The sequence below is a fragment of the Pezoporus wallicus genome, unplaced genomic scaffold (assembly GCF_028554395.1).
Source record: "Pezoporus wallicus isolate ANWC-B61680 ecotype Strahan unplaced genomic scaffold, APGP_CSIRO_Pwel_v1 contig_4131, whole genome shotgun sequence".
In the NCBI taxonomy this organism is placed as follows: Eukaryota; Metazoa; Chordata; class Aves; order Psittaciformes; family Psittacidae; genus Pezoporus; species Pezoporus wallicus.
Window position 1 is genome coordinate 8,479,516 of NW_026641950.1, and position 12,211 is coordinate 8,491,726.

General features: G+C 40.8%; 1 protein-coding gene across 1 annotated transcript in view; it reads left to right on the top strand.

Annotated features, from left to right (window-relative positions):
• The first annotated feature begins 496 nt into the window (after window positions 1-496).
• STMN2 (stathmin 2) overlaps window positions 497-12,211 on the top strand; it is a 38,442-nt gene continuing 26,727 nt past the window's right edge. The window contains exon 1 of the mRNA XM_057426202.1: window positions 497-741. Coding sequence (XP_057282185.1) covers window positions 723-741 — 19 coding nt within the window. The 5' untranslated portion in view covers window positions 497-722. The remainder of the gene's footprint in view (window positions 742-12,211) is intronic.

Here is a 12,211-nt window from a genome sequence, read left to right on the forward strand (position 1 = left end):
ATCCTGAGTTTGGCTTTCCAGAGCCCTTCAAGAGTGTAAGCAGGTCCAGCTGCCATTCCCCATGTTTTAGCAGAGTTCCAGTTGTCCATGGTGAGGTCTGAGGATACTAAAACAAATACCAACATGGAGAAAAATTCAATATAAAACTATTGTTTGTGGTATCTGTATACGTTTGTAAGAAATGGGATGCAGAGGTAAAAATAATCTGAGCAGCAGTTTTACTGAAATGGTTTACAAAATCCCTTGTGTTGGTCCCTTCTTTTTTTGGTTGTATCTTTGGAATAAAATGTGTTAAAATGAATTTGTACATGTTTTACAGGTAGCAACAGCAGAGCCTTCAACACCAATAGGCTTCTCTCGTGTAAGACATAAAACATTTGACATGGAATGTACTATCGAAGCCAGGCCGAGGGGGGAGAGGCATTCAAGGGCTGATTTCCATTTCAAACTGCATTCTGGCACTTTGTACTCCAGCACCATTGGTGGATCAATATTTAATGCCCAGAGATTCTGGCTCTGCAGGAGTCATGTCAGGGGACCTCTAGAGCCAATCTGCTTGGGTAGAGGAGTGATAATTATTCATGGGCTCCTGCCTCTCACTCCTTCTCTTGCACAGCCCCACTCTGCTGACTCAGTGCCTTACTCAGTCTCCTCTCCCTCTCTCCGCCGCTGTAGCTGGACCCCTTTGCCTTCACAGCCTCTGAGAGCCTGCACGTCTCACCATGGCCAAAACAGCGATGGGTAAGAAAATGCCTCTCTTTCCTCCAGCCACTACACCGGCCACTATTCCCTGGGAATGCTGCTGGCACTGACCGCTCCTCTCAGCATCCCCGGAGTTTAGGAAGAAATCAAGACAACGCTAAGCAGATTTTTGATTTCTTTGATCATGAAAAAAAAAAAAAAAGTGAGAGGGTGGGGGACCCCGGGCTCTTTTAACATCCTGAGATCAGATTAATTATTTAACGATGGGTGAGGTCGGCACATGAGCACAGCCTGATTTTGAAATGGCTTTCGTTATTTTGAAGATTAATATATATATTATGGTATTAATATATATATTAAATATATATATATAAAAAAGAAAACGAACCGGAAAGTTATCCCCGCTGTAGATACACCTCCCCCCGCCGTTGTAGCCCCCAGTCTGTGCTCCCCTCTGCTCCTGAAACACCCTGCGTAGGAAGGAGAAGAAAAGCAGGCACGGGTACAGACACCGCCGGACCGGGAAGTGCGGGTGCCCGTGATGGTGCCGTGGGGACGGGAAAGGGTCGGGTGGGGGGGCTGCAGCGGCGCGATCACCGGCCGCGGCGCGCACTGCGGGCCTGCCGCGCCCAGCCCGGCGGAAGGGGCGGTGGTGTGGGGGGGGGACGGGGGGGGACACGGGGGGCGGCAGCGGGAGTCACCGCTCGGTTGCTGCCCAGGTGCTGCCCGCACCTGCAGTCTAACGGAGGGATAACGGGGACTGGGGGACAGGCTGAAGCAGGTCACTGCATCATGGCTGGCTGGTATTTTCTAGCACCTTTCACCCTGTTTTTCTCTGGCCCGGGGGCTGTTGATACCTTGGGGTTGTGAGCTGCAAGCAGAACATCCCCTCACCCTCCCGGTCCTCCCCCCGCCATCCCCCGGCCAGAGCCGCGCCCTACAGCCGCATCCCCCGCCTCTTCCCCCGCCGGGCCCAGGGGAGCGGCCGGGCGGGGCCGGGCGAGCTGCGCTCTCCCCCCCGCAGCCCCGGCCCCGAGAGCCCCCGGGAGACCTTTGCTCTCCGGTCCTCTCTGGCCATCGGGTGGTTGTCCCGGCGCCCGCGGCGGGAGCGAAAGGCGCAGCCCCGCGCCGGCCCCTTTGTTCGAGGGAGTGAGGGGTGGGGTGGGGTGGGGGGAATGGTAGTGGAGGGTGTGTGAGTGAGAGAACAGGCTGCTGAAAGCATCCAGGCAGTATTGATCCTTGATTTTTCTTTTGGGGCAAATGAAGCAGGACCTACGTTTACGCATTCAAATTCAAGTTTTCACAATCATTCACGATTAAAGTCATGCACGCACAAATCCCACAGAATAAGGTTGGAGAGCTTCAACACAATTATTATCCTTCTCCAAGAAACAAAACCCATTCAAATTCCCATTTTGTGCAGACTCTCTCTCTAAATCACAAAGTTATACCAAATCCTCGTGTCACTGATGCATTATATATTTATTCATTTGAATGCTTATGATCCAATCCTGAGGAATAATCGGTGTGGACTGAAAGCATTTTGACTGGCCATGGCACACCTGGGAACAAGGCGTGAGACAGCTATAGGTGCAAGCAGAGGAGGGAAAGCACGGCTGTGGGAGTCTGGCCAGCCCTGCAGTGCCGAGCACGCCGTCCCCTCCCCACTGCAGCAGTCTGGTAATCAGTATTGATAATTTGCAGGCAGTCAGAGACTGATTTCCGCAGAAGGCCCTGTTAGGAATTCTGTCACTAGGGAAGAAAGGGCTCTTCAGCCTTCGATTAATTGTCTCACATCACGCAAATGGGAAGCTTTCTGCAGCAAGAGATGCCTGGAATCATTTGAGTTTGCCTAGAGACAGGCTGACCATGCCTTGCCAGTTTGCCTATTAATAATATCTGGTTAAGGAGCTACATATGCAAGCAATAAAAAGCAATGTAACTACCTAGTTTGGGTTTCTAATAACACTAATTACAGCAGCATACGATAAAAAAAGTGAAAGATACATTATTAAAAGCATCTTCCCTCTTTAAACTCCCAAAGGTTAAGTATGATCTTCACCATTTCTTTAAACCTTATTCTTCGTTGGTGTAGTTATTTGTAGAGAAAATTTGGATCTAGGCAGCTGATTAGAGTAAGCCACTTCATCATGAGAGTTTCTTCAAGGCAACAAATTTTATTTTCATGTGGAAAAAATAGATGCACTTTTAGTCATACGCTTTTCCAGTTAGTGCTAAATAAGCTACATTTGTTTTGTACTCAAGCTTTACCCAGTAGACCACTGAGACAACTATAGAGTGCCTGACTTTTCCCTTTTTTTTTCCCTGTTGAACACCGTATTTTGCAAAGTGGCAGTGAAGGCTTGATCCTGCTGCCACTGGAGCCAACAGAACATTTCTAATCAGCTTAAGCTGGCCCTCTATTATGTTTCTGGCCCTGGTCCAGCAAGGCACTTAAGCAGGTGTCTGAGTTTGAGCATGTGAATAGTCCTGTGGCTTTGGACAGAACAGTATGTAACTCAGGTTAGGCAGATGCTAAATACCTTGATAAGTCTGTGTTTATTTTCTGCCCTAGAAGGCAGAATTAAGCCTAATTTTCTCTTCAGCTCTGTTAATAAAAGGTTTTAAGGAAAGCCCCTTTGACATACATAGGAATTTCAACAGCTGTAGGAAACTCTGGAGCTCAGTACACCCTCAAGACCTATGGAGTTCTTTCTGTTTAGCTTAGAGTATATGAATGATGCACATGAGACACACACACACACGCACTTTTATGTATTTGTATTTAAGTGTGTATTATTTTTAAATTTCATATAACACAACCATACAGACATTCTGGGAGCTTTTAAATTGCATCTTCCCCTTGACACCATCCTCTAAATGAAGCCAGGGTTGGATAAATGGACTCCTTCACGCATTATGCTGCCTAACTTATAGGCCATGCACCTGGCTGGATAAACTTTTTTAGGGTGTGTACATGGCAGTGTGAGGGTGAAACTGTCAATGATGCCACTAGAGCTAAATAAGGTGTCTGAAACCATTATTTCATTCTTTCCTTGCAGTGTTTACATTAAGGAATTTATTTTGAAGACATCTTCAGACAATCATCACACAGAAAGTCTCAGTCACTATTATGGTTCTTGTTTATTTTATAGGAACTTGTTTAACAGAAGTATATGGGATATGTGTTAATAATGTGTTAAAGAAGTGTTTTAATTCAAACTGCTTTTAAGACAGAAACTCTGTGAGGTTATAAATAGGTGGGATTCTGAGGAAACAGAAGAGAGAGTTCAGGCAGCTTCATGCTGCCTCCTTTGCATATCTCAGTAAGACTAATTAAACTGTTGTAAAAGTGCTTCAGAGTTGTTCTTCTACTTTATCATTTGCATTTTGGTTACAAGCTCAGTCTTCCATACTTAGCTTGATGGAAGCAGTGTCACTGTTGTCTATTAACTGAGTACTGCGTTATTCTTTTATCTGGTATACAAATGTACATATGAAGTCACAAGTAACTATGGTTGTTGAATTTAACTGGTTTAATTATTTTAATAACTAGGGAGCTTTACTGCAAAGGGGTAGGCATTTTGCCTCTGATCTGCCAGTACACTTCAAGAATTGCTTGATATTCCACAACTGTGCATGAGTAGTCATCTGGACATCAATGGCAGCGACAAGCTTCAAGTTAAACGGCATATGGCTAGGCGCCAGGCTGCATTTGGACAGAGCATGCTCCTTTCCATATTATGCAGTTTTTAGCAGAAGGCTTTAACCTCCTGCTTTTATAAATAAATGCAGTTCTTCCCCTTTTAGAAATAAATTAACACAAATCATCACTACATTATTTTCAGCTGTCATAAAATTGCATATTTGAATAGACAAATAGGAAATTAAGATGAGAATGAATTTAGACAAGATTCAGAAGACTTTGTTGTCTCATAATGTCAGCAGACATGTGATTTGACTGAGACACTGTTATTCCAACTTTTATCAAGATCTAGAATAAACATTTCAACTAGTTTATTTTTCCAAAAATTTTGATTACTAAGCTAATATGGCAAGTACAATTCACTGGAGACCTGAAGGTTAACACCCGTGCACATTCTTTCCCTGTGTTTAAAAAGTAGATTACTCTTCCTGCTGTTGATAATTGAGGCAGTAGAAACAGTCCATATGGCTGGGAATTTATGTTGCTTTATAGCAGTTCTTTACTTACCCTGTGAAGTGTAGAGGCAGGAGCATGGAAGCATCATCTATTCCGTCATCTTATGGAAGAGATCCCATAACATGCTGAGGAAATAAAAATAAAATTCAGCAGCTTGAACACTTCTAAAATGTTCTCTCACCTCCACCTCCATCACCTCTTTGTTCTAATATAAGCTCTATTTAGACTAAAGGCTTCCTTTTTGATAAAGTATACCTGGAATTAATTCACATTGATTTTGTCAATTTGAATTGCCTTTAATTCATTGTTTTTTGTTTTTCATTTCTTTGGAATTTTACAAAAATAATACATTTCTCTTGATCACATTTTGCACAGCTATTTTTTAGTATTAATATATGTGTAATCCAGTCTTATAGTTAGAATTTCTCTGGTGCGCTTATAGCTATTTCTTTACAAAAGAATTCTTCATTTTCAAATCAATAGCATTAATAAAAAAAAAAAAAAAACACCACCAAAAAAAACCAGCCACCTCATTGCAGAAGAGAGATGGGACAGTCAAATCCAGCAGTATTTTTAGATTGCATTTTAGCCTTCAAAGACCATATGAAATTAACTACTTATTTCTCCTAAGAGCCTTCTGTGAGTAGTAGGCATTATTATGTAGTCTGAAACAGAGAGATCAAAATGTTCCTATGACAGGTAGGTCTGGCCAATACTTGACCCATGCAGCATTTTCATGTAGGTCTAATTTAACTACCTTCATAATCAAAAGGAACATGAGATGTTCCTCATTCCTGAAAAACATCAGGCTCTAGGTGTCTTAAAGTGATACCACCCTAAAATGGTGTCACTCCAAATAATACAGTGGGAAAATGAACTCGCTAAAAGGTTTTATAAAGATTATACAGCAAGAAAGCCACCACTTGAATGTGAGTGACTGAGGGTGGCTCCTAGCCCTGTGACTAGCCGGCAAAATCACAGCTGGGAGTAAAGTCCTTCAACAAGTCTTCTCACTTGGTGTGCTCCCCCCAGGCTGTATATGTATACTGAGTAAATTTGCCTGTCAGCTTCTGGTACCAGCCTTCACAGCTGGTACTTCCCAGTGCTTTAAAGAGGATCAAATATCACATCATGAACCAGTGCTCACTTACCTCTGCAGTAACTACCTTCAAAAATCCAATGTTCTCCGTACAAGTCACCTTTATATACAAAAGAACTGTTGCTGTTATCAGGTAGCTTACAGAGAATGTGTTCTTCAGCAGTATCCATAAAATGGATGACAGATGAACCAACTTTGCAAATAAGGCTTGCTTTGATGGAGCCAAGGGAGTTCAACCACTAACCTCCGTACCATCAGCTGATCCTCATCCCATGGGGGCCACAGAAATTGCTGGATGATTTGATGGAATGTGTGCCATTCACAGTTCTTTCTAGGTTGCACAAAATGCTCATGCTGTGAGTTCTGTGGATACAGTCTGAGGTGGTGATGGTTTCCGTGTGAGTCCCCCTGTGATCATGAGCCAGCGATTCTACCTGGGACACATACTCAATCCTGCAAGATGCTGGGCCCCCATGACTACAGCACAGGCAGTATCTATTGCTCTGGTTGCTCAACACTTTTCAAAACCAGAAAAAAATTGCTTCAGAGACCTCAGTCTTCACAGATCTGCATCCTCAGTCAAAAGAAAAGGACCAGTGCAAAAATGCTGGCTTCTGGGATTACAGTACTCAAGACATCATGTGTCTGAGCAATACCAGCACAAAAAACTACTCTGTAATTACTTAATTTTCCATTTATTACATTTTTCCTTTTTCTTCTGCTAAAATATAGTTTAACCAATGAAATCAATTTAAGCTCTTTCCGCCAAGATGTGCAGTTAAACTGATGCCAGCATCTACACAAGACATACAACTTTGATGAAGTTGGTGATATTTAAAAATGTATTTTTTAAAGTTATAGCTATCTAATCGAAGAAGTTCACTAATAAATTATAATTTATGCATTCATTCTAATACACAAAACCCATCACTGTTGTAGCAGTTACTGTGTGGAGAGATTGTGATCCTTCATGCACTCAATCACAAAACATCATTGTTAGGATTTGGTAGGGCTCTGGGGGATTCTTTGCACTTTTTCCCCAAGCAGGTGGTGTAGTCTAGAGAGTTGACTTAGGATAGAGTAACTAAAGTTCTAAGGCACCTGTGGTGGGATCCAGGTGTGACTGTACCTCCTCAACACACCGGGAAAGGTCAGTGCCTCCAGCTATGGCTGAACAGAATATTGCTGCGGGCTGCCCAGAGTGAAGGTACTCATCACTTAGTGACCCAGAGGGAGATGCAGTGGGGAATGGTGAGACTGCAACTGTCCCTTGGGAACTTAATCTGTGGCTGCAGAGAAACTCTGCTTCAGTCTCCTCCATCGTGGTGGGAGGAAAAAGAGGTGTCAGCGAGTGCACTCCTGCCCCTCAGCCAAACAACTGGTGGTTGGCCTCCAAGTATTCTGCTGAGATCTGGTGGTCCTTGTCCCTCGCCAGAGAACACTAGAGCCACCAAGCTGTGGCCCCTTTCCACCCTCCTGTGGGAAGAGCATCATGCTGGAGAGAGGACAACAGAGCACACAGGAGGGAAGATAACTTCCACCTGTAAGTGGGAAGTTCTGGCTTATAAGACCATTGCTGGATTTTGCATGATACAGCAAAATAGACTAGAGCAGAAAATAAAATTTGAGTTTCATTGGGTGGCAGGTGGGACCCTTCACCTTGAATTCCCTAATTTCTGCAAGAGGTTGAACCCAGCTCTGGCCCTTCCCAGTCAAAGGTGCTCACTGTAGACAGTTGTCCCAAAGGACTATAAGAGTGCCAGCAACATTTCCTTTCTGCTGTATGTTAAAAGAAAGCAATGGCTGTCCCTCCATTTATGCAGGACCCTGTCCTATCTATGCATGCCACATGCTCTCATGAAGTAGGCTAGACAGATTTCTTCAGAGGACAGGGTCTGGATTGGAAGAACATGCAGTTCCCAGTGTTAAGGGAGTAAACAGTTCAAGTCTGAGGCACCCTTGCTTGTACAAAAAGGTAGCACACTACAGTGCACCACCAATTTGATGAGCACAAATTGTGCTATTTGTGGATGTTCATGATCGCTCTGCAGCCATGCAGGAATTTGCAGAATCTACGTTTTTGATTTAGAAGCTTAAATTTTTCTTAAACATCAATTTAGGTGCCTAGCTCCTTTATCAGATTTGTCCGTTAAACATTTTATGAACTGACTTTTTCTTCATTAAGATGGGGATAATCTTCAATACTTACCCCAGAGCTGTGATGTGAGGTTATGTCCCATAGTGCATGGAAATGTGTAACAATGCTTGAATGTTACAGGAGTTGCAAAATCCGTAGTGATCAAATTAGGAAACCAAGCAATTTACCATCTGAAGCTGTATTAGCATTCAGGTTCTTTTTATGATCCTTGGGAGATTTTTTTAGGTAAAGAAAGAATAATGATGTGTATATTTAATATTACTGATTGGTGTAGAAGTCTACAAATTGAGAATTTACCTTAAGGTAAGTTATGCTTTACCTAAAGCTAGCTAAGGTACCTTATAATGCTTACATTTTTTGCATTTAAATACAATCACTAGTCACTAAATGACTATGTAGCTAAAACTTTTGATCTTTGTACTATTTTTGATCTTATCTAAAGTTATTGAAAAGACAAATTGTCCTTTTGGCCTAAAATTTCTGATATACACATGTTCACATTCATCCTCTGGTTTCCACTAGGATGTCTCCTGATGTGATTTCATTGGCAGGGCTCCTTGAGGTGTTCAATATTACTACAGTTACTATTATTACAATTCAATATTGTTACAGTTAATTATTACAGTAAAGGACTTTTGACCTTTACAAAAGGCTGCAGACAATACAGCCAGGTCAAAGATGCACAAAATAATTTAGTTATATTTGTACATAAAAGTGTAGCAAAATTTGGGTTTTGGTTTTTGTACTGTAATTCCTCTAGCTACCTGAATGGATCTGTAAAAAAATGTTTGCATTCCCCTAGGAAATCTTCTGATTTAAAATGGATGCATGAATCAAGCTTTATAGTTTTTCAAATACTTTTTTTAAAGTGAAATTCACTCCTGTAACCTGTATGATTAGCCTTTACTGGCATTTATTTGATTTATTATGTAGAGTAATACAAAATACTTATTTCTAAGATAATATTTTTTCTATGTGTTTAGATTATTTTTTTTTTCACACTGTCAAGGCTGCAATCAGGGAGCTTTCAATATTACATATTGTAGATAGGAAAGAATCCCATACTCATTGTGGTTTAAAAAAACAAAATATTTAATATCTGTCAACAAACCACTTGTTCTCAAGGCAAATATCTTCCTGCTAGAGAAATAATTTTCTATCTCTAAACATCATTATTTTCTAAGAAAAATATCAATAATGACTTCTTAAGAGACCTAGTAGTAAGATACTGATTTTAATCTGCATTGAGGAGTCAAGTTATTCCTTTTTGAAGTGCATTTGTATTTTTTTCAAGGAAATATTAAAAAAGGAAATAATCTTACTTAGAGAATCATACTGCGTTAGATTAGTAGTGTAAAGAATTCCACCTTCTAGCGGTGGGAGGCCTGAAAAACAGGATTAAGCATGACAAGGGTACTTTTAAATGCTCTGCAAAATTGTAATTATCAGTCTGCATAGCTTGCCAATGCTGTTCTAGAGGTCTCAGTCCTGCTGGCATGCTGATTTCTGCACAGAAGATGTGAACAGTCCTGTCAAGGGTAAAAAATTGCCGCAGTAAGAATAAATACTGAACCCTGGCAGAAAATTCAAGGAATTTAGAGAAGCAAACAGGGGTAACCTACATTACAAAGATTACAAAATTACATTTAGTATTTTTCTATGTGATTAGATGGATATAATTTCCTAGATTAAAACAAAGACTGGAAACAGAGTATTAGGGACTTCAGTCTGCCCCTGGACTGCTACTCTAATATTTTTGTAGTCTTTTAGTGTCATTTACATATTAGAGGAAAGTCTGAGTTAGCAGTCAGGAAGACATTCTTGTGCGCAATCTGCTGTCCTCGTCAGTTTCCCATCTGCTTCATTACCACCACCTACTGATTTCCAGTCCCAATCCATTTCCTTGGTATTTTTTCCCTCATTTTCGTAACTTAATATCATCATCTATTCAGTCATCATAGTATCACCCTTATTCTTGGTCCAGTTTCAATCATCCCATTTCCTGACTGACTTTACCTTTTTTCTTATTCTTTTATTTTTAATTCATCCTCTCTTTGCAGTTTCTTTCACCAGGCAGATTGAACTGCCATCCCTTCACACAGCCCATTCCTTCTGCTAATTGCTGATCCTCCACACTTCTGTTGGGCCAGAAGGGAAGGAATTAAGACCACAGGATAGTTCTTTTTTCTTCCCATTTCCAGCTCTCCTTTAGTCCAGAGTGACAAGGAAGAGCACTGCAAATCAATTGGCTGTAAAGCTTGGTTGTGTTTCTGCCAGCCACAGTTGAAGCTTGAAATCAGATATTTCAGTGACTTCTTCCGCAGCCAGGCCTGGGCAGATTTTTCAAATGAGGAATGATTTCCTGGCACAAAGCTCTAGAGCCTTCCAAACAAATAAGTGCTTGTTTAGTTTACCGCATGCATCTATTTTTCCCTAGTCATCTTCCTAGAAATAGTGAAATAATTTTTGCTAAGAGCTTCTCCAAAATTCAGCAAGAGGCAGCCCTTCAGCCAAGAAAACTGTAGGCCAAATTGCAATTTAACAAAGTCATGTTCAGTGGAAGGAGGACTCCTGTATTTTCTAGTGCAGTGGAAGAAGAAGGGTGGCATTAGGTGGGAAATAGCAATGTCTCACTGTGGTGTATGGGTAACACATTTAAGCTGCTCAAATGTGCAAAGGCCAGGAACACCAGCCTTGCTAGAATTAGATCCTAAAACAGCAGAAATCTATGGTAGTAGACCCATGTTGATTTAAGTGTGATGAACCCATTTTTTCCCTCCTTTAAATCTCCCAAAGCATCATCTTAGGAAGGAAATATATTTATTATTTTGAAAAGTCATACAAAAGCCAGCTACACTAATAAAGGAGGATCTGATTACACAGGAAAGGAGACTTTTTAATACATAAAAAAGAATTTGATTATACAAAAAAGATTAAAAACAGACTGCTACAAGTTGACACTTGCCTATCTCCAGGTCCTGCTACTTACTGAAAAAATACAACATACTGAAGAATACGTAGGCCAACCCAGTTCTGGAAGTTTGATAGGTCTGTTAGAAAGGATGGGCTGATACATAGAATAAGTTCTGATTTGCCTTGAGTGACAGGCTCCTGATGCTGGGACATGCTGATGCACAGTGCCCTGAAAATCTAGCTGTTTTATTCTAAATGAGCCAAGCACCTTCACACCAGAGCCCCACAGAAACCATTGGAGCATCTCTGCAGGGATTGACTCCTTGTGTGGTTCCTTTTAGTAGCAAAGCGGTGTTTCTGAAGTCATCAAGATCCTCTTCTGCTTAAGTGGAGGCCAGTACTACAGAAAAATAGAGACAGAGAGGTTCTGTCTAACAGATATATAGCTGCAGAGTGATAAATAGACTGACAGAGCAAATGAATTCTAAAAATCTTCAGTAATGTTTCAGCACAGGAAAAAAATCACTGAATTGAAAAAGAAGGAAGGAGAAGAGAAAGAAAAAAAAAGGGGTGGATTGTGGAAGGTTTCATTTACAGCAGTCACATTACTGAAAGTCCATATAAATTGTTACAGCGTAGACATTTAAGATTAATTTTACATCTTAAAAAGAATCTATGTATTTCTATGATGCAAGTCTGAGGAGAGCTACTTAAAACACAAGTTGCTTCCTCTGACCAGTGGTTCTTGTTCTAGTTTTATTGTAGCATCAGTTGTAATAAAATATTCCACCAGCAAATGTTTTAGCCCAGCCAATTTAATCAATTCTGAATAATATACTAATTTCTTTGCACAATCCACATGGCTTCAAAGAAGAAGCTGTTATTCTTTGTTGTTTTTTTTTTCCATTCATTTTCATATCTTCTGATTAAAGTAATCTGTAATGTTTACAATCTATTCCTAACTATGATATATTTTAGCAATGCGATGTTGAGTGGTATCATTATTTGCTTAATGGAAGCAATCAAAATGTTTGAATATATGCATAAAGATATGTCGGGTACAATAGTAGAAATATAGAAATACTTCTATAGTAGAAGTAGTAGAAATATAAATCAGGTTAATTGGTAATAATAACATAGTTTAGTTAAAGAACATATAGAAAAATCTGGAGCCACA